The following is a 22,149-nucleotide window of genomic DNA, read 5'->3' on the forward strand; positions in this document are numbered from 1 at the left end:
GCAGCCAAAAACGCACCAAATCGCGGAAAAAACGCATGCATTTTTTGCCGTGTTTTTTTTTACCTATGGGTGCGTTTTTGTGCGTTTTTAGCGGCCAAAAACGCACAAAAACGCAGCGTTAAAAAAACGCAGCGTGTGCACATAGCCTAACACTGCACAGTATCCCTCCTTGCATGGACTTCTAATTGTGAAGTGTAAGCAGGATCATCCATACAAAAATCTAAGACTAGGACTTTAACTGCATAAATAAAAGCAGTGCCCCTCAGTAATGAGCCAGCATATTGATTTTTTTTTGTTTAAACAGATGGGATGAGTAATCACTTGAAAATCTTATTAGGAGTAAAGCACCTAATTCACAACACAATCTTTCTGAGAGCTTACTTGACTCGGAAGAGGTCCAAAAAGCAATGACCAGAATTGAAATGGTACAATATTCTTTTTAAGTGGGGAGAGAGGAGAGATTGGGCGACATTGGCATGAAAATTACTTACATAAAAACATCAAGAAGGACATCTCAAAGGCGTATGCTTAATATAATTTACTAGGTTTAAGATAATATGGATTAGATACTACAAATCTAGTATTGATCTACTATGGAAAAAGGCTCCATGATTAAAGGGAAACTGTCACCAGATTTGACGACTATAAGCTGCGGCCACCACCACTGAGCTCTTATATACAGCATTCCAGAATACTGTACATAGGAGCCCAGGCCGTGCTGTATAACGTAAAAAACACTTATAATACCTAAGGGGCGGTTCGGTCCGATGGGTGTCACTACTCTCCGGTCCGGCACCTCCTCTCTCCGGTCCGGGGTCTACTCTTTGCTGCGATATCCATCCTCCTTCTACCCAGTCAAGTGTGGATGATGCGTCTACGTCATCCACACAAGCCGAAATTGCGGTCCTGTGCAGGCATACTTTGATCTTCCCTGCTGAGAGCAGATCAAAGTACTGTAATGTGCAGGCACGATGAAAGGTTAAAGACCGCCAGTTCATGCGCACTATAATACTTTGATCTTCCCTGAGTAGGACAGATTAAAATGCACCTGCGCAGGATCTCAATGCCGGCTAGTGTACATGAAGTAGACGCATCATGCACGCGGACCGCAGATGAAGTAGGACAGTGATGACTGCAGAGAGGAGACGCCAGACCGGACAGCAGCCATCCATCGGACCTGTGAGCCGCGATACACATCGGACCGGCCCGCCTCTTAGGTGAGTATTATAAAAGTGATTTTTATGCTCTACATAGCGGCCTGGGCTCTAGAATGCTGTATATAAGAGGTCAGTGGTAGTGGCTGCAGCTTATAGTCGTCAAATCTGGTAACAGGTTCCCTTTAAAGGGAATCTGTCTACAGGTTTTTGGTATGTAACCTGAAAGCAATGTACAGTGTGCATAGAAAACTGCCAATCAGTTGCATAGGTAGGGTTACATAGGGCTCAATATTCTGAGCACTGCCAGATTGAAATTAGTGATCAGGTCATCAGTTAAGGCCAGGCCATTTTTCCATTAATCACAAAAATCTGCAATAATTGTGTAGTCAAATCCATGGGTTGATGTGCGGATATGCCATAAATGTCTATGGTAAGAGAACTTGCCCTCTAATGTCAAATACTTGGTTAAACCTGGAGAATAAAATGATCCTGTGCAAATTTTACATTTTCATTTTTAGAACAATAATGTTGGGCTTTGCCAAAAGCGGTTACCGCTAAACCTTCTTACTGAATGTCCATTTTTCTTCCCGCATAAACCCAGATAACAGCACACAGCATCCATTGTTACTGAAATGTCACGTAGGACCGTGATGTAGGATGTTCCCTGGGCTTCAGAAATATTTTTAGGATCAGTCTGATGGTTTTACAGATTAAATGGTTTATGACTATGTGAATGAAGATCATAAGATGTGATGTTAATGAATTGGGCTATGGGGAAAGTTAGGGCACTGCATGATGGTAAAAACAGCAAATTTAATTTAGAGAAAGTTAAAAATAATATATTTTGATATAAAGAAGTGAGTGTTTAGATTTTCTATTATGGACGGTAACATTGGAGAGCTCTTCTTGATGCCACTCGAGATCCCTTCTGTTAGCCAAAGCACTGATCCAAGATCCGCTTTCACTTTTTGACGTCAGTGGCTGATAAATAAGACTCACATCCCATCATTATTGAGCCGCTGTTATAAATTCTGTCAATTAATGGGAATATTATTTTCCATCAAAATAACAGAAACCTTGATGGAAACCTCTATGGTGCCAGTCGGTCAACGTTACATGTAAATGCGACCTATTGGGTGCCAATATGGATCCAACATGGAGTCATTACTTCCATATGTGCAGTTGTGAACAGAGCCCAATACATCATTTTCAGTAGTCGTGCCAAAGCTTCCATTGTCAATAAAAACTAATCGCTGGGATTCAAGCAATCAACCGATGGTGGAACTGCCACAAGAAAAGTGATTGGCCTACCACGTCCATTTCTGCCTTAAGCTGCTTTTCTGCTTATTTAGTCTTACAAATGGTGCTGATCATGAAGATAAAGTTAAAAAAGTCACAAGTGCAGCCTCATCTATAGTGAGGTGAGGAATAAGCAAAATGATGTCATCTTATACATCTCCGGCACTGAAGCAGTCAAACCCTTTTTGCCTATCATAAGTTGGATTATTGACCAAAAAATGCCTACTCACATGATCACAAATTTCTCGTATATCTTTAGTTCTGAAGACTGTTAAAGGTGTTGTCCACTACTTTTACATTACATCAATTTCCGATAGCCCGGGGTCCGACACCCTGCAACCCCGCTGATCAGCTGCTCTCGATCCCAGCGGCGGCAGCAGGTAGTTGGAAATGCTCAGTTCCGGCACTGCTCCATCTTCTGATAGCGACCGTAGCCGGGTACTGTAAATCTGCCATCTATTGATTACCCCATAAGCAAGGATGATTGATCTTAGGGAGATCAACATCCAGCACCACGGAGACACCATCACGTGTTTCTCAACGCGGGAAGGAACAACGCGGGAAGGAACAACCACGGGAAGGGCAGTCTCCAGTCAAGGCATAGGCGGTTTCCTTGACTGGAGACTGCCCTTCCCGTGGTTGTTCCTTTCCGGTGAAAGACTTGGCTAGTTTCCTGCCAGCGTTGAGACATGTGATGGTGTTTCCGCGGCAGTCCTGTTTTGCATATTTTCCCAGGGGGCCTTGTTCTAGAATCACTGCGTTGAGAAACACGTGATGGTGTCTCTGTGGTGCTGGATGTTGATCTCCCTAAGGTCAATCATCCTTGCTTATGCAGTCTTTTACTAGGCATTGCTCCCACTAGCCAGTTTCCTACTCCACACTGATGAGGGGCAAATACCCCGAAACAGCTGTCTTTGGATGGATACCATGTTTTGGCATAGGCGGTTTCCTTGACTGGAGACTGCCCTTCCCGTGGTTGTTCCTTCCCGGTGAAAGACCTGGCTAGTTTCCTGCCAGCGTTGAGACATGTGATGGTGTTTCCGCGGCAGTCCTGTTTTGCATATTTTTCCTATTGATTACCCGACCGCGGCCACTATCAGAAGACGGAGCAGCACCAGAACTGAAAGTAGTGGACAACCTCTTTAAATAAATGGCCTTCATTATGTATTCTATACTTAAATCTTGAAATTTAGCAGGTATGGTTTGCCTAGTATGACTGACAGATAGTAACAACTTCTCAGCTTTCCCTAGTAGTGAAATACGGTGTGTGCATTTTCCCCAACTATTTGCTTATGTTCTTCCGTTATATGATATCATATACAAGGATATAATCAGATATGCAGAGGCTGTATTGTTCACATCCGTGTCGTGGATTTTGGTCAGAATGAAAGGCATTGTGCGGTGCTAGATCAGTCATGCAAGACATCCAAAACACATCTGAAGACCTGAATTACTTGTAAAGTAATTAAATGTAAAAATACAATGGAGGGGTCTAATAAAGCGCTTGATGCAATTGTGAACACAAACTAATAGCTACAGGTGTGTCTACCATTACCTTTTCTTGAGTTTAGTTAAGGTCCGAAATTTCTCAGAAATATAGAGATAAAAAAGGTAAAAATAAAAAAATGGGATCCATCTTATACTCTGGTGAAGTCTTACTATAGGGGGTTGGCAGCAGTGGTGGAGAGGAGTCACAGGAGGCAGGGGCCGTGCTGGAGTAGGGCGATGCTGTCTGTGTGGAGAATGGCGGTGTGGTGTGTCTCCCAGATGGTCTGTGGGTGGTGCGGGCTTCAAAGAAATGGTGCCCAGAGTTGGCTTGTCAATGACAAGCCGAGATCTCATCTGCACATGCTCCACCTCCGGGTGCCATTTTCCTTAAGTCAGCTGCTGGGAGATCAATGGGCCAAAGGCGGCGTATGCGCAGATGAGATCTTGAGCTGAGAGCTCCATCTGCGCACGTGCAGACTCCGGGTGTCATTATTTGAAGCACGCACTGCTGACAGAGCATCTGGGACACCCGTCGTACCACCCTGCTCCACACAGCTAGTACAGTCCACACCGCAGCCAGCACAGCCGCCATCGCAGCCAGCACAGCGCCCATTCTCCACCTCTCGGTAAGCTACAATTGGATTTCAAGATGCATCCCTCATTTTCCTCCCAAATTCCTCACATATCTTTCAGGCCAAGAGAAAATGTAAGGAAGAATAAATCTATCACTATCCAAAAATTATCACAGTAATTGTGTGCAGTAGGTGACCTACCTTAGGGCCTTTATTTTCTTCTTCTTTTTCTTTGATCACTTTCACAACAAACTGAAGCGGGAATCTCCACCCAAGGAAGACAAGTCTCCTTGTGCATGTCCAACTTAGGGCTTACACTTCACAGCAGAGGAGAACCCAGGTACTCCACAGATAAAGGTTTGTAATGTAAAAGTCAAAAACTTTCGTAGTGTTGGTTGATATAAATAAAAAATAGAGATAAGTATGAATAAAAAGGAAAATATAATAAAAAGGTATTTTTTTTAAAGGGCTGTTCATTGAGGTAGTATTGTGTTATATCACTGTCTCTTATCAGTTCATCACTAAACAGAACTTTCATCCAACTTTTCAACCAGCTGCGTATGTTTCCTCTTCTCCAGGATTTTACTGAGTTCCTCTGTGAAGGAATTGTACAACGGCGAGCTTGCCTCATCATTTTGTCTTAAAAGCATATAGCTATTCCCGTTCATTTTTCTTAACATGTTGGGAAGGGTGCTGATCCCGTTGGTGAACTCTGAGGGAAGTGGAGGTGGTGGCGGTGGAGGAGGAGGGTTTGCTTTGCTTGGCGGACTAGTTGGTGCCTCGCCGGGAATAATCTGAAGACAGCCGTCAGAATAATTGTTCCTCTCTTCTGACTTGTTTTTGAAGTTTGACGATACGGTCTGGAGCTCTACGGCATTTATTCTGGAGCCACCGGTGTTGTATTTGCCTTTTCTTTTCTGCTGGCAAGATACGGAGACTAAGACGATCGTCAGAACGAGGCATAGCCCACCGAGGATAGTAATGATAGAAATGTACACAAACTCTAGTTTGGAAGAGCCTTGAGGTGCCGGTGTTGGTAACTGGACAATGGGAGTTGGTTCTGAGTAGATCTTGCCTTTTGGTAGCTCCAACAAAACACTGACATTATATGAAGTCACCATGGCCTGCAATCCACTTTCTTCAGAGTAACAACTATATTCACCACTATGTTCAAGAAGAGCATTTGTAATAAGGAGCCCATCAATGCCAACTCTAAGGCGGCCGTCATCGCTATCCAGTGGTTCTGAGCTGTTTACGAACCAAAGGGGCTTAGCCAGATTGGAGCGGAGGTCACATTGCAAAAGAATATCATCACCTTTTAAAACTGTCCGCATTTTCTTCGTAGGTGGAACTGAAAAAAACAAAGGTTACAAATAATTATAGTCACGATAGCGATTTAAAAGACACAAAATGTCACAGAACATTAATAAGCTTGGGATGGCGATGAATCAATAAAAGGTCTAGTGCGCCTATATATATTTACTGCTCAATGAAGCACAAAGAATGTGTTTTGATTCTCCCTTCTGTTCTCAACCTCCGTCCTCCTCAGTCTAATATTGATTTGTCAGATTTGATTCAGAAAATCCCGGATGATAAATTCTGGGCGCCAGCTTTGTGCAGCGAATTCCAATACACAACACTCCCATTGAACGCATAATAAGTGCAGATGAAGTCTCAATGCAAGGGGGGGTCTCTAATACACAATGCCAGTGTCAGAATGATTACATAGAAATCCCTCCTTTGAATTGTGTCAGGGTTTTATTGCTATACCAATCAGACAGCATGGCATATTTGCTTACATTGAGTAGCCCTTTTAACTCTATGCAGAATCTGTCTTTGCCACATTTCCTTGTTATAGGCTTCACCAGTGTGATTTTTCAAGAATTAGAACATAATTTAATTGGATTTTCACTTTAAAAATTTGGGTTTTTTTTGTTTGTTTTCATTGAAATTTTGCAGACGCCTCATGTGACTCAGGGAACGTCATAGACTATGTTTTTAGGGGATATTTTAACCCTTCACTTTACAGTTATTCGCCAAAAAAACGCTTACATATTGTTTGGATGTGTGAGGTAATATATTTTGCTACAGGTCATTAATAGGAGCTCTGATTGGTTGCTATAGGCAATGAAGGACATTCTTAGTATAAGAAGCTCATGGGACCAGTTAATATGATCTTGTTGGTGAGAGGAAGAGTGTGAGAGAGAGTGAATGGGAGACAGACAGGGAGAGTGGGAGAGAGACAGAGGGAGAGTGGGAGAGAGGGCGGGAGAGAGCAAGGGAGGTCGGGAGAGAGAGGGGGAGGGAGGGTGGGAGAGAGGGAGGGAGGGTGGGAGAGAGGGAGGAAGGGTGGGAGAGAGGGAGGAAGGGTGGGAGAGAGGGTGGGAGAAAGACAGAAAGAGTGGGAGAGAGAGAGGGAGAGAGCGTGGGAGAGAGACAGGGAGAGTGGGAGAGGGAGGGAGAGAGGGAAAGTGGCAGAGAGGGAGTGGGAGACAGACTGAGAGGGAGAATGGGAAAGAGAGAGAGGGAGAGAGAGTGGGAGAGAGACAATGAAGAGAGAGAGGGAAAGTGGGAGAGAGTGGGAAAGAGACAGAGGGAGAGAGAGGGAGAGAGACAGAGGGAGAGAGACAGAGGGAGAGAGACGCAGAGCGGGAGAGAGACGCAGAGCGGGAGAGAGACGCAGAGCGGGAGAGAGACGCAGAGCGGGAGAGAGACGCAGAGCGGGAGAGAGACGCAGAGCGGGAGAGAGACGCAGAGCGGGAGAGAGACGCAGAGCGGGAGAGAGACGCAGAGCGGGAGAGAGACGCAGAGCGGGAGAGAGACGCAGAGCGGGAGAGAGACTCAGAGCGGGAGAGAGACTCAGAGCGGGAGAGAGACTCAGAGCGGGAGAGAGACTCAGAGCGGGAGACTTAGTTATTATCCTGGACAATGCCTGGTACTACAGCTAGTTTATAATATATATGAAATTCATTTACACAATAGAGGTCTTTAAATCAGTATATATTAGATCTAATTTAACTTAAGCAATGATGTCCTTAAAACAAAAAAGTTCTAGAATTCTGCTTCAAATTCTGATCTGAAATGGCAGTCACAGAGTTTATGTCACCGACGCCACCTTTTGTGTCAAATTTGTCGTGCCATGTGCACCAATTGGATGAAATGGATGCAATTTTTATGCATTTTATACCTTTCACACATTATCCCCCACTAGAGATATTGATGGACACTTTTATATCTTGCTATTAAATTTCTAAATATTAACATCTTTGCACCTCTGTACAATAATTACGACTTCACCAGATCTCTTATATAACTGTACAGGATCCACAGTTGCTTCACATCTTGCATTTGGGAAGTTTATGAGAAAAGGTGGGCAGCATTACGACTTCCTGAGACATGAAGTTTTAGGTAACGGATCCCATGTGAGCACTTTTGGTAAAAGCATTTGTTGCTTTTTCTTATATTTGATATTCTAATGGACGGCTCACTCATCAGATTAACCGTGAATGCAAAAGTATAGCAATGCTAAAAATAACAGCATAGATTTACTGCCCATTTTATACGAGCACTTTGTATATTAAGCCTTAACTCCTGCAGCCCTGCGTTCGCCGTCTCCCTGGCTTAGCGGCAGCCTCAATAACTCTTTTTTCTTGCTAGCATGCGATACTGATGATGGAAAATAAATAGAGCGTTTACCCTCGTCGGTGTCGTTTAAACATCCTCTGTTACCATTCTGCATATCCTGCGTCATCTGTACCCTGCAAGAAGCCAAAAACAACAATTCGTACAGTCAAGTGCGATGACAATCACAGGCCTCAAGTCAACTGCAAGCAAAAAATGTAAAAAAGTGGAAAAAAAAAAGCTAGAGAGGACAAGAGAATTCTTGATGACATCAGGAGAAAGGAAAATAATTGTTGCTCTTAATTTAAAGGGAATATGTCAGCAGGTTTTTGCAAACAAATCTGAGAAGAGCATGATGTAGAAACAGAGACCCTGATTCCAGCAATGTATCATTTATTGAGCTGCTTGCTGCAGTTTTGATAAAATCACAGGTTTAGCTGCTGCATAACCCCGCCCACACGACTGATTGGCAGGTTTCTGTATACACTGTGCATAGGCTGAAGGCTGCCAATCAGTGGTGGGTGTGGGGTTATACAGAGCTCATGAATATGGAGGACTACATGGCAGCAGATTTACTAGTCCTCTAGTGATAATCTCCTGCTGTTTAAATAGTAATTCCATCAAAACTACATCAAGTAACACATCACTAGAATCAGGGTATCTGCCTCTATAGTGTTTGACAAAAACCTGGTGACAGATCCCTTTAAATACATTTCTACATCATTTTGAATTTGACATTTTATTAGGTTTTTCTAACATAACATTTTTAAAGACTGGAGAAGCCAGAGGAGCAAGATCCAGAGGAAACAGCTTAATGTCTCGGACTCAAAAATATTAAAATATACTATTTAATAAACAATCTTTAAAAATTCTTTACAAGTGTGTCTTCGGTACAGCAAGGAGCTAAATGTATACAATCATGCAACTACACGTTTCGGCGTTATCCACACGCCTTCATCATGGTTTAACATGTCATGATGAAGGCATGTGGATAACGCCGAAACGCGTAGTTGTATGATTGCATAGATTTAGCTCCTTGCTCTGCTGAAGACACACTTGAATGGAATTTTTAAAGATTGTTTATTAAATAGTATTTTTTAACATTTTTGAGTCCAACACATTAAGCAGTTTCCGCTGGATCTTGTTCTGCTGGCTTCTCCACTTTGTGATTACAGGATTCTCAACCGCTTTTCTTTGAGGTTCTGAGGACACGTTACTTCTATTCTCCTTTAGACTAATAGATGCATGTACCAGTAAGACGATAACTTCTTTTTTTGTTTGGATTTTTGCATTTTTAAAGATTATCACTGTTGAAAATAAAATTCACATAGATCTAAGATCGTCATGTACAGCACAGTGTGACACTTATCTTCAGCACAAACAACTAACAGAAGTCATCATTGTATCTCAGGGGTCGGGACCCTATGGCTCGCGAACTAGATGTAGCTCTTTTGATGGATGCATCTGGCTCGCAGACAAATCTTTAATAAAAAAAAAAAAAATATATCGTATGTTCCTAAAACTGGGGGAAAAAATTTGGGTGCGTCTTACAAACCACATAACGCTTACTGGGGCAGCAGTGGTGGCGCAGGGTCGGCGATACTGCGGGCTCGTGGGGTGTCACAGCGGCGAGCACCGTTGATCTGCTGGCGGACTGCAGGATGGTTAGGATCTCCCGGAGTTGAAGAGATCGACTTCAAGAAAATGGTCGCGGAGGCTGTGAGTGCGCAGATAGGACTCTGCGGCCATTATCTTGACGTCGATTGCGTTGATCTGTGCACGTGCCTAGGCCATTTTCTTGAAGTCGATCTTGTCAACTGCGGGAGATTCAAGGCAGCCCGTCATCGTGACACCCCAAAAGCCCGCAGCAGTATCGCCGACCCTCCGCACACTGACCCTCTTGAGCCATGACACCCCCTCCTCCGAGCCAGCAGCATCACCGCCCCTGCCTCCTGGGACCTTCTGAGCCGCTCCACCACGGCGGCTCCCCGCTGGTGAGTAAGGCTCTCACGGAATTACATTTTAAAATAGGTGTCGTTCATGGCTCTCTCAGCCAAAAAGGTTCCCGACCCCCTGTTGTATCTTTTCTTACAGATACAGTGGAGATCTAGAACAGTCCCTGACACTTTTTCTAAAATGCTGATATCATATATTACACTACAAAAAAAGTCAGCCTGGCTGCACTAACTACTGGTATAGAGAGGTGCTCAGAAGAAAATTAGTAGTCAATAAAAAAAGAGCAAGCTTCGGCACACTCAGATAAGTGAATATGAAATGAAAAAAATTTTTCTCAGGTGATTTTATTGCAAGGCACAAAAAAAGGTTCATCAATTACACCAATGTTTCAGCTCGTAGAGCTTTTATCAAGGTGATACTAAAAAAGATATATAAGGACATAGACCATACAATGGATGGATCAATTGGATCAAAACGTGGTTGTGGGATGATGCCTATTGCTGCAATAATACAAGTAGGTGTGAAAAGGAATGGTGATGATGCCAATATATACTGGCGAAAAGTGATGCTTGGCAATAGTCCTCAGCGGAAAATAGAAAGTTTGGGACCTGAAGAGCGTGAATCGCCTATGGCGTCACAGGCGGGGTATTTTAATGGCAACCATCAATACAGGCTTAGTGCAATAGGGATCCAATGGAAATCCTAAAGGTAAGTGTGTAATAGTGAGAATCTCTCCAGGTTGATTGAACCATATAATGCATATCAGAGATCCACATTCAAATCAGGCTGTGGTATGCTTCAAGGAGACCATTGGAAGTGCCTATGAACTGAGTCATTGGGGAACAGGGAGTGCACTCGTAAACGCCAGGGGACCCTGGCGTTTAAGAATGACTCTGTTAATAGGCACTTTCAATGGTCTCCTTGAAGCATACCACAGCCTGATTTGAATGTGGATCTCTGATATGCATTATATGGTTCAATCAACCTGGAGAGATTCTCACTATTACACACTTACCTTTAGGATTTCCATTGGATCCCTATTGCACTAAGCCTGTATTGATGGTTGCCATTAAAATACCCCTCTGTGACGCCATAGGCGATTCACGCTCTTCAGGTCCCAAACTTTCTATTTTCCGCTGAGGACTATTGCCAAGCATCACTTTTCGCCAGTATATATTGGCATCATCACCATTCCTTTTCACACCTACTTGTATTATTGCAGCAATAGGCATCATCCCACAACCACGTTTTGATCCAATTGATCCATCCATTGTATGGTCTATGTCCTTATATATCTTTTTTAGTATCACCTTGATAAAAGCTCTACGAGCTGAAACATTGGTGTAATTGATGAACCTTTTTTTGTGCCTTGCAATAAAATCACCTGAGAAAAAAAAATTTCATTTCATATTCTCTTATCTGAGTGTGCCGAAGCTTGATCATATATTACACAGCCATTCCTCCCCCCTACATTTGCTACTCTCTCCCTATATAGAATATCTAAGGTAAGGGAGGATTCGGGCATCGTTTATCTGCAGTAAAAAAGTGGACAGATGTTCATCATTACGTTGGATTAGATTCTCGTTGGTGTTTGGTCGGTTTGTCAGGTTTCTTAAGCTTCTCCTAGCAAACAAACATGAAACATGGACAGCACTATGATGCAACTAGGGTGAAGTCAGTATTTTCCCTGAGTGTTTCACTGATCCATAAACTTATGTGGCTGATTTTGATCTGAGATTGGGATAAAAAACAGACATGTCTCCATTTCTCTTTGTGGCAGAAAAACATGGCCATGTGTAGAGTCTCATAGATTAGAAGGGGAATATGTTCTCTACGTGAAAAACACGGATAAAACTTAAACAAGAAAAGAGTCATCTGAGTGGCCCCTACAAGATACAAATTAGGCTGCTTTCACACTACGGTTTTTTTTAACATGCGTCATGAACATTTTTTTGCTGTAAAAGCGGATTCTGTTTTTACAAAGAAAAACGCATGCAAACGCATGTGTTATTTTGCAGGATCCTGTCACTTGAAGTTTATGGGCGGGCATTGGAGTCATGTGATCGGGAGTGAGGGGAACTGAACGTGACAGACTGGGAGCCGGCATCTGACAGCTGCGGTGGCTCGTAACCAAGGTAAACATTGGGTAACTTGCTTGGATACCCGATATTTACCTTGGTTACGAGCGTCTGCAGCTGCTAGGAGCCGGGCTCCCTGCACACATAACCAAGGTAAACATCGGGTAACTTGCTTAGATACCCGATATTTACCTTGGTTACGAGCGTCTGCAGCTGCTAGGAGCCGGGCTCCCTGCACACGTAACCAAGGTAAACATCGGGTATCCAAGCAAGTTACCCGATATTTACCTTGGTTACGAGCGTCTGCAGCTGCTAGGAGCCGGGCTCCCTGCACACGTAACCAAGGTAAACATCGGGTAACTTGCTTGGATACCCGATATTTACCTTGGTTACGAGCGTCTGCAGCTGCTAGGAGCCAGGCTCCCTGCACACGTAACCAAGGTAAAGATCGGGTATCCAAGCAAGTTACCCGATGTTTACCTTGGTTACGAGCCTCCGCAGCTCTCAGGCAGGGGGGAGAGAGAGAGAGAGAGGAGAGGGAGGGGGAAGAGAGGGAGGGGGAGAGAGAGACTGATCACGCCAGGCTGGTTTCTGGGCATGCTCAGTAGAGCAAGCAGGATCCTGTCTATCAGAATGTCAGCGTTCACATGTGTTTGCGTGCAGTATAGTCAGGATCTAGTAATTTTCAGTATTTGGATGCAGCTCAAAAACGCTACAAGTAGCGTTATTGAAAAAAGTTAAAAAACTGCAAGTTGCTGGATCCTCACTATAGCGCACGCAAACGCAGGTGAACGCATGTTGACGCGAGTCCATTGCAAATGCATTGAAATGAAAACGCATTTGCACTGGATCCGTTTTTGGGTTAAAAAAAACGTTCAGGACGCATGTTAATAAAACGTAGTGCGAAAGCAGCCTTATTTCAGCTTTTTAGGTAACACACTGGAGTGTTAACACTATTTAATCAATGTACTCTAAAATATCTATGTAATTGGATCTGTACAGTTTATTCCATAAATTTCACCTTTCTCAGATCATCCAAAGGGTAGAGGGACTAAACTCATATGATGGTTGGCAATCAATACTAAAAAGTAGTTCTTCCGGAATGTTATCCTGTTCATTACACTGTCATCCATCAATACAACAGTGTCCACAAAGGCAAATTCAGGGGGTGTGAGAGGCATGAATGGGTGAAGAAGAGGTGCAGAAGGAATGTACACTGAAATAAGAATGGCTATGGGGAAACTATTCATAGCCACAGCCTTACAAAAGAACATTCCTAAAAGTAGGCAAACATAATCCAATATAGTCTATTTAGCTATCTTGCAGGATGTGAATATGTAACAGGGGAGTCAAGGACTGCAAACAAAGCTCATCAGAAAGTTGTATACCTCTTCATTTATATGTATAGTCATGGCCAAAAGTGTTGGCAACCTTGAAATTGTTACAGAAAATCAAGTATTTATCCCAAAAACTTATTCACTTACTTATTTTTGTTCTACACGTTCATTTTCTTCGTGGGTATTGGAACAACACACAACAGAGGCATATTGGACAGAATTTCACACAAAACCACCAAAATGGCCAGACAAATTTGTTGGCACTTTTGCAAAATTGAGGGTAAACCACTTTGTTTCAAGCATGTGATGCATGTTCAAACTCACCTGTGGCAAGCTAATCTCTGTGGACATGGACGACAGAGAAAAACTGATGAAGGGTTGCAAAGCAGGATAGTCTAGATAGTGGATAAGCCGCCGCAATCACATTCCAAAGAAATTCAAGCTGTCCTGAAGGTTCAGGGTGCATCAGTGTCAGCGCAAACTAGCCATCTACATTTGAATGAAATGGCAGGAGACCCAGGTGGACCCCACTGCCCGCACATAGACATAAAAAAGCTAGACTACAGTGTGTCAAAATGTACGCAAGTAAGTCAAAATCCTTCTGGGAAAGCGTCTTCTGGACAGGTAAGGCCAAGTTACTGCTTTTTGGTAAAGCACATCCTTCTACTGTTTACTAAAAACAAAATGAGGCCTACAAAGAAAAGAAAACAGCACCTACAGTCAAATATGGTGGAGGCTCAAAGATGATGTGAGATTATTTTGCTGCCTCTAGCACTGAGTGCCTTGACTGTGTGCAAGGAATCTTGAAATCTGAAGATTACCAAAGGATTTTGGGTTGAAACAGTGTTCAGTGTCAGAAAGCTGGGTTTGTTTTCTAGGACATGGGTCTTACAGCAACACAATGACCCTAAAAATACTTAAAGAAGCACCCAGAAATGGATGGAAACAAAGCACTGGAGAGCTCTGAATTGGCAGCAATGAGCGCAGATATAAATCCCATTGAACACCTATGGAGAGATCTTAAAATTGCTATTGGGAGAAGGCGCCTGCAAATATGACAGACCTGGAGCAGTTTGCAAAAGAAGAGTCCAAAATTCCAGTTGAGAGGAGTAAGAAGCTTGTTGAATGGTTATAGGAAGTGATTGATTGCAGTTATTTATTCCGAAGGGATGGCAACCAAATATTAAGTTGAGGGAGCCAACAATTTTGTCTTGCCTATTTTTAAGGTTTCGTGTGAAATGATGTCCAATTTGCCTTTTTGCTCCGTTTTTTTTTTCTGTTGTTCCAATGTCACTCTGTATAACCATGACTACAAACGGCCTGAAAAAGGAAAAACGAGCTCACCCTTTATGATCCGCACTGTCCAAGCGGTGTGGAAGCGTGAAACCACACCATTGCTCAGTGTTAGAATGTATTTAGCATTCAAAACGTATCCTGGAATGTCTTCATTCATTTTTTTCTTTTTATTGCCCCTCCCGTAACTATAGATTAATTTTCTGTGCACACAAATTTTTTAAAATCTTTATATGAATAAATTTTTAAACTTTTACACAACATTGGAGGTTTGATCAATTTCTTTCTTAAGTAAGAATAACAATGCAAGAATAAGATATCCTTTATCCGTTATCCTTTACCATAAATTAAAAAATAAATAAATAATCTTACCAGTCTTGAGGTTTAAGAGGTTTCCTGCATGTGCTGCCATCCCAACCACAGTATGGATTCCTGGACAGGACGCAGTCATAGCATGAAGTGTACTGATTACAGCCAGACAGTGGGATCTGTAGTACTCCACTCTGGGCACCAATATACAAACTATTCTGAAAAAAAAACAAACAAAATACCAGGTATAAGTTGTATTTTCTATGGATCAACCTTTTTATGTAATATTCATGAGAAGATTATTTGCCCCCAACTGAGTTGCTTTGGTCTAAAAATATTGCTACATCTGTCCTCAGGTTGTATGTGGTACTGCACCTCAGTCCCATCCGTTTCAATGGAGCTGAGCACCAAGTCCATAGTCCATGGACAGGTGAGGCGTGGTTTCTGGGGGGGGGGGGGGAAGCTGTGCTTTTTTTATTGTTCGATTGTTGTTTTTTTTTTAAATCCTGTACATTTTCTTTAAATAATAAGTCTCATCAAAAATTTTAGTTCATCCCTCCTAATTTTCCATGTAATGACATGAAAGTGTAGTAAAGTCCTTACTTCTCCAGTTTTGTGCACCACTCTGGTTCCATGAGACCACGGTTTAGACGGCATTCACAGCAAATTCATGTGAAGCGGTGCTGCTTTCCCAATGTAAGTCTATGAGACTCAGAACACGGCTCCATAGACTTACATTAAAGGGGTGGGTCACTACTCTGCAATAGGGGCCACATCTCTGTAAAACGGATAGGGAAGGCTTTTTCTAAATACCTTGTTCAGCCAATTCTGCCTCTGAGCAGCGCTATCGCGGTCCGCTCATCCCCATGAAGTGACTCCCGAGCTCCGTGACCTCTGAGATCCGGTGATCTTGCGTCAACCTCCAGTTGACCCAACATCACGGAGGCTGGCCTCAGTATTCATGAGTGACTGGGCTGTGGGCTGCGTTTCCCAGCTCATCACAGCCCAGGATCACAGCCCATCATGTCGCGCGCGCTCTATCCTTCGCTGCAGAGTGCCGAAAGCAGGAGCGTTGTTGGGCTGTGACGAGCGGCGAAAATGCCACCCACAGCCCAGTCACTCTGGAAGACTGGGGCCCTCCGCGGTGATATCGGGTCAACTAAGAGTTGACATGACATCACCGGATCTCAGAGGTCATGGAGTCCAGGGGGGGGGAAGGGGGGGGTTCACTTCATGAGGATGAGCGCGGACCGCAATAGCGAATTGGCTGAAATTGAAGATTATGGAATACATGTTTTGATAAATCTCCTTCTTGCTGTTCTGAATCTCAGAGGAACTGTGAGATGAGTTTAGTAACTTGATCATGATACAAATAAAATACACTGATGCAGAGGTAGAGGACACAATGTCTTCTTCCCAAAAAAAGCTTGTCAAAGTAAATCATATAAGCAGCATACAAGCCCAAAGACATTCTTAAAAATAATTGCTTGATCTTAACCCAAACTAATTACCGTACATAACCAGACTGAATCTGTAACCAGTTATGTGAACACATGACGTGGCAAATAATTAAAGGAACACTCAGCAAAAAGGGATACATTGCATTACGCCCGGTATGGGGTCAGGAGTAAAGGTCCATAGTCTCGCTCTCTGCTCTGACTCCATGCATGCCCACCCTCGGCCTTGTGTAAACTTTATATAAATGCCAAAATGTTGGGAGATCCATCCATCAAATGCAACTTTACAAGAATTAAAATTAAGTACACAAATGGCAATTATGTGAGTGAGCACCAATATAACAGGTATTATTAAAATATTACCATGTGTTCCAAAAAAGATGCCTAAACGAGACAAAATTTGTTTGAATTATGCCGGCCATAGTTCAGAAGAACCCTCGTTCTGCCAAGTGCTTCTATATTCTCTATGTCTTTATGATAATTGGTGGCTTATCTCTGGAAGAACAATGAGGTCGGCAGTGCAAAATTGGACATGTACGATGACATCTTCTACAACCATCGGACAGTCTAATGTGTATGGGGCCTTAGGACTCTCATACGCAGGAGCATTTCCTTTTATACACCTCCACATAGCCATACTGTGACATAGGTCAGTCATCTTCAAAAACTGACCCAGATGAGGAGAGCTGTACTCATACTGGATCTTGAAGTCTCATTCAGACTCAACTGTTCCTATCTTTTGTAACCCCATAACTCATACATCTAATATATAAAGCTGTCCGTATATATATATATATATATATATATATATATATATTTATATTATTATTATTATAGCGCCATTTATTCCATGGCGCTTTACAAGAGAAAGAGGGTATACGTACACCAATCATTAACAGTACAAAACAGACTGGTATAGGAGGAGAGAGGACCCTGCCCGCGAGGGCTCACAGTCTACAGGAGGAGAGAGGATGCTGCCCGCGAGGGCTCACAGTCTACAGGAGGAGAGAGGACCCTGCCCGCGAGGGCTCACAGTCTATAGGGAATGGGTGATGGTACAATAGGTGAGGACAGAGCTGGTTGCGCAGTGGTGTACTGGACTGAGGGCTATTGTAGGTTGTAGGCTTGTTGGAAGAGGTGGGTCTTGAGGTTCCTCTTGAAGCTTTATAAATGTGTGTGTGTATATACGTCCGCTAAAGGAAATTGGATCGTCACATTTACAATTACGAAATTTTGCCCAGCCACCATATTTGATTAAGGGAACGTCATAGACTATGTTTTGAGGGTATATATTAACCCCACGCTTTACAGTTATTTGCAAAAAAACCCCAACACTTACTTTGGGTGTGTGAGGTAATATATTGGCTGTTTTGACAGTCAGCCTGGATATATATCAGGTGGCCTATAGAAACCAATCACAGCTGTGCATCTATTTTGCAACAGGTCATTATTAGGAGCTCTGATTGGTTGCTATAGGCAACAAAGGACATTCTTAGTATAATACAGCTAATGTGTCAGTTAATATGATTCCGGTGGTGAGAGGGGGAGAGTGGGAGATCAGAGGGAGAGTGGAGGAGAGAGTAACAGAGGGGGGAAGAGAGAGTGACAGAGGGGGGAAGAGAGAGTGACAGAGGGGGGAAGAGAGAGTGACAGAGGGGGGAAGAGAGAGTGACAGAGGGGGGAAGAGAGAGTGACAGAGGGGGGAAGAGAGAGTGACAGAGGGGGGAAGAGAGAGTGACAGAGGGAGGAAGAGAGTGACAGAGGGAGGAAGAGAGTGACAGAGGGAGGAAGAGAGAGTGACAGAGGGGGGAAGAGAGTGACAAGGGGGGGAAGAGAGTGACAAGGGGGGGGAAGAGAGTGACAAGGGGGGGGAAGAGAGTGACAAGGGGGGGAGAGAGTGACAAGGGGGGGAGAGAGTGACAAGGGGGGGAGAGAGTGACAAGGGGGGGAGAGAGTGACAAGGGGGGGAGAGAGTGACAAGGGGGGGAGAGAGTGACAAGGGGGGGGAGAGTGTGACAAGGGGGGGGAGAGTGTGACAAGGGGGGGGGAGAGTGGGGAAGAGAGTGACAGAGTGGGGAAGAGAGTGACAGAGGGGGGAAGAGAGTGACAGAGGGGGGAAGAGAGTGACAGAGGGGGGAAGAGAGTGACAGAGGGGGGAAGAGAGTGACAGAGGGGGGAAGAGAGTGACAGAGGGGGGGGAAGAGAGTGACAGAGGGGGGAAGAGGGAGGAAGAGGGAGGAAGAGAGAGTGACAGAGGGAGGAAGAGAGAGTGACAGAGGGGGGAAGAGAGTGACAAGGGGGGGAAGAGAGTGACAAGGGGGGGAAGAGAGTGACAAGGGGGGGAAGAGAGTGACAAGGGGGGGAAGAGAGTGACAAGGGGGGAAGAGAGTGACAAGGGGGGGAAGAGAGTGACAAGGGGGGGGAAGATAGTGACAAGGGGGGGAAGAGAGTGACAAGGGGGGGAAGAGAGTGACAAGGGGGGGAAGAGAGTGGGAGATCAGAGGGAGAGTGGGAGATTAGAGGGAGAGTGGGAGATCACAGGGAGAGAGAAGGACAGAGGGGGAGAGAGAAGGACAGAGGGGGATAAAGGGACAGAGGGGGATAAAGGGACAGAGGGGGATAAAGCGACAGAGGGGGAGAAAGGGACAGAGGGGGAGAAAGGGACAGAGGGGGAGAAAGGGACAGAGGGGGAGAAAGGGACAGAGGGGGAGAAAGGGACACAGGGGGAGAAAGGGACACAGGGGGAGAAAGGGACACAGGGGGAGAAAGGGACACAGGGGGAGAAAGGGACACAGGGGGAGAAAGGGACACAGGGGGAGAAAGGGACACAGGGGGAGAAAGGGACACAGGGGGAGAAAGGGACACAGGGGGAGAAAGGGACACAGGGGGAGAAAGGGACACAGGGGGAGAAAGGGACACAGGGGGAGAAAGGGACACAGGGGGAGAAAGGGACACAGGGGGAGAAAGGGACACAGGGGGAGAAAGGGACACAGGGGGAGAAAGGGACACAGGGGGAGAAAGGGACACAGGGGGAGAAAGGGACACAGGGGGAGAGAGGGACAGAGGGGGAGAGAGTGGGAGGGAGAGAGACTGACTATCCCGAGTACTACATGTAATATATACATAAAAAAAAAACAAAAAAACTCTGACATTAGCACAGACTTTTCTAGAATCAAATCAAGTGTCTGTGTAATGTGCAAGCCCTAACCTAACTAGTTAGAAATGTCCTGGTAACTGGCCGTCCCTGGTACCTCCTGTACCGAAATTCAAAGCTGAAACTATGGTCCCGATTCTTCATTTATGGTTGAAAGAGGGCGAGGGAATTAAGTAAAACATTTTTTTAATTGTGGTTTTCGTTGCCGTTTTTTCTCAAAATGGTTCATATGCTCCATCAGTCTTGCGGAATTTAAAAAAAAAAACAAACAAAAAACAACTTTGTCTTTTACCCATTTTTGCAATTTTTTGTTTAGCAGAAAGTTACACGTTTGCATTTTTTCAGTTAGATACCTACTAAAAGAAATAGTACCAACCAAATGAGAAACTACGGTAACAACAAGTACTCATACTTAGAAATACTTTCTGTGCATTTGCTTTCCATATCTAAAATGCAGGGGGTGCAATTATTTTATTCCTTGGAAACTCTAAAAATAAGTAAGTGTAGCCAAGTGATAAGTAATGAGGTCTCACCACTGCCAAAACTCTGCATTTGCAAATGAGCAGAAGATGCAAGGAACCATCAATATATGCAGCTGAGGAGCCAAGTATTCGAGATAAACATTTCTCATTTCAAGACGGTTTCAGAAGATTTATACCATTGTTGTATCCCAAGATGCACTTTAATTATTACAAAAACCCTGCCTAAAACCAAAATTTCTTCCAGGGCCCTGCCTTAAACTTTATTATTATTTATTTTTATTCTACAATAAGGCTGCATTGCATTTAAACGGACAACACAAAACATGGTCACATCACTGAATATCCCTATGGACAATGTCATTAGGGCACATGTCTTAATTTCATCTGATCCTGTTTCCAGTGTTGTTCTGGTTGATCTCTGGTGATTTGTGACCTGACAACGGCTCCAGTGTTTCATGGAGCGCACCAGAGCTCACAACTCAATACAAGTCTATGAGAGCCTCGTTCTGGCTTTCATAGAGTTGCATTGGGAGTTTGTGGTGTAACTTCTGACTTCTGGTCAGACAAAAGTTACGGGCACAAGAGAATCATATTGGCGCTGAAAAATGTTGAGAACACTGGAGGGTAAGTATAAGACAGAGGATGGGGACTTAAATGTAAAACACCACTCCAGGACTGAAAAAAACAAACACTGGAGAGGGGCTCTAAGTAAATAAGCATTAAAGTTTATTAAAGTTGAATTTTGAAATGTTTGCATCTAATGAGTTACCGTTTAATACGTCCGAGAGGGTGTTATCAGATAGTTTTCACTTGGGGCATGTACTTCTCCTCGTATGATGCTGACTTATCATAACCAGGCAGTTAAATACTGGAGAAAGACAAACATACCTCACCAAAGTTTACAGCAGATTTCTCAGTGTGTGAGAAGTAATGACACAGCCCTGATCTCCTGGTCTAACTTCCTGCATGATTAGAAAGTGCTAGGAGTATAGCACACATACCTAATACCTTAGGAGTTAACTCCTAAAATATCAACCACCACTAACCAGCCCATTGATTTCCATACAGCAGTTATCTGCTCACCAAACTCACCCGCTCTCTCAGTTTCTGACAAGCTGCTGACAAGTGCTCATACTTTTTTGGCTTGCTTGCTATGGTGTTGACATAGAAACATCAGCATTTACGTCTTACCATGTGACTTCTGATTTCAAGAAGTCATTTACAAGATAGGAGGTCACATGGCGCGACAGCTATGTACAGAACAGAGTTTAGTTTTACATTATTGCAAGAGGTATGAGAAAAGAGGGAGCAACACGGTTTACTCTAACTAAAATATCACTATTTTCAATAGGACAGCGCCCCCTGTAGACAGAATATAATCTGTTTACATGGAATTTGGACATCTTGTAATAAATTTACTGCTAGTTGTCTGAACAAAATCTTTCATAGAACTAAAGCAAATCAGAACCTGTTACAGCAGGTCAGAAGTGATAAAGCAAGACTTGTAAAATTCACAATATCATCGGCTTTGGTGCTGGATTTGTTGTCCATGCATTGAATTACTGCAGCTTTTATACAAGACCTTGAGCAAGAAGGTAGAAGGATACTGGGTTATATTTCTCTCTTTAACAACCCCTCGTGCTTCATTCAGTTTTTACAGTTTACATTGTTTGCAGTTTTTCTTACAAGGGCTCACTTGAGATTGTCCATTTACATTTGTTACACCCACCTCCAAGTCGAAAATATTTCCCGGATTCGTACATTACTTTCCCAAGAAGCTGCAAAAACACTAGTACATGCCCTTATCTTCCACCTGGATTATTGCAACCCCCGTTCTGCGGCCTCCCCTTCTAACAGTCTCGCACCTCTACAATTTAGTCAAAACTATGCTGCCAGACTAATTCATCTGTCCCCCCGCTACTCCCTGACCTCTCCTTTCTGCCAAT

At 43.7% G+C, this 22,149-nt stretch overlaps 1 protein-coding gene across 1 annotated transcript in view; it reads right to left on the reverse strand.

Moving 5' to 3' along the window:
• The window catches only part of SEMA4G (semaphorin 4G), a 351,753-nt gene that overhangs the window by 8,491 nt on the left and 321,113 nt on the right, over window positions 1–22,149 (reverse strand). The window contains exons 13-15 of the mRNA XM_075348593.1: window positions 15,174–15,328; window positions 8,213–8,274; window positions 4,718–5,867 (exon numbers count right to left, since the gene is read on the reverse strand). Coding sequence (XP_075204708.1) covers window positions 5,038–5,867; window positions 8,213–8,274; window positions 15,174–15,328 — 1,047 coding nt within the window. The 3' untranslated portion in view covers window positions 4,718–5,037. The remainder of the gene's footprint in view (window positions 1–4,717; window positions 5,868–8,212; window positions 8,275–15,173; window positions 15,329–22,149) is intronic.

This window comes from Anomaloglossus baeobatrachus, chromosome 5, assembly GCF_048569485.1.
Source record: "Anomaloglossus baeobatrachus isolate aAnoBae1 chromosome 5, aAnoBae1.hap1, whole genome shotgun sequence".
NCBI lineage: Eukaryota > Metazoa > Chordata > Amphibia > Anura > Aromobatidae > Anomaloglossus > Anomaloglossus baeobatrachus.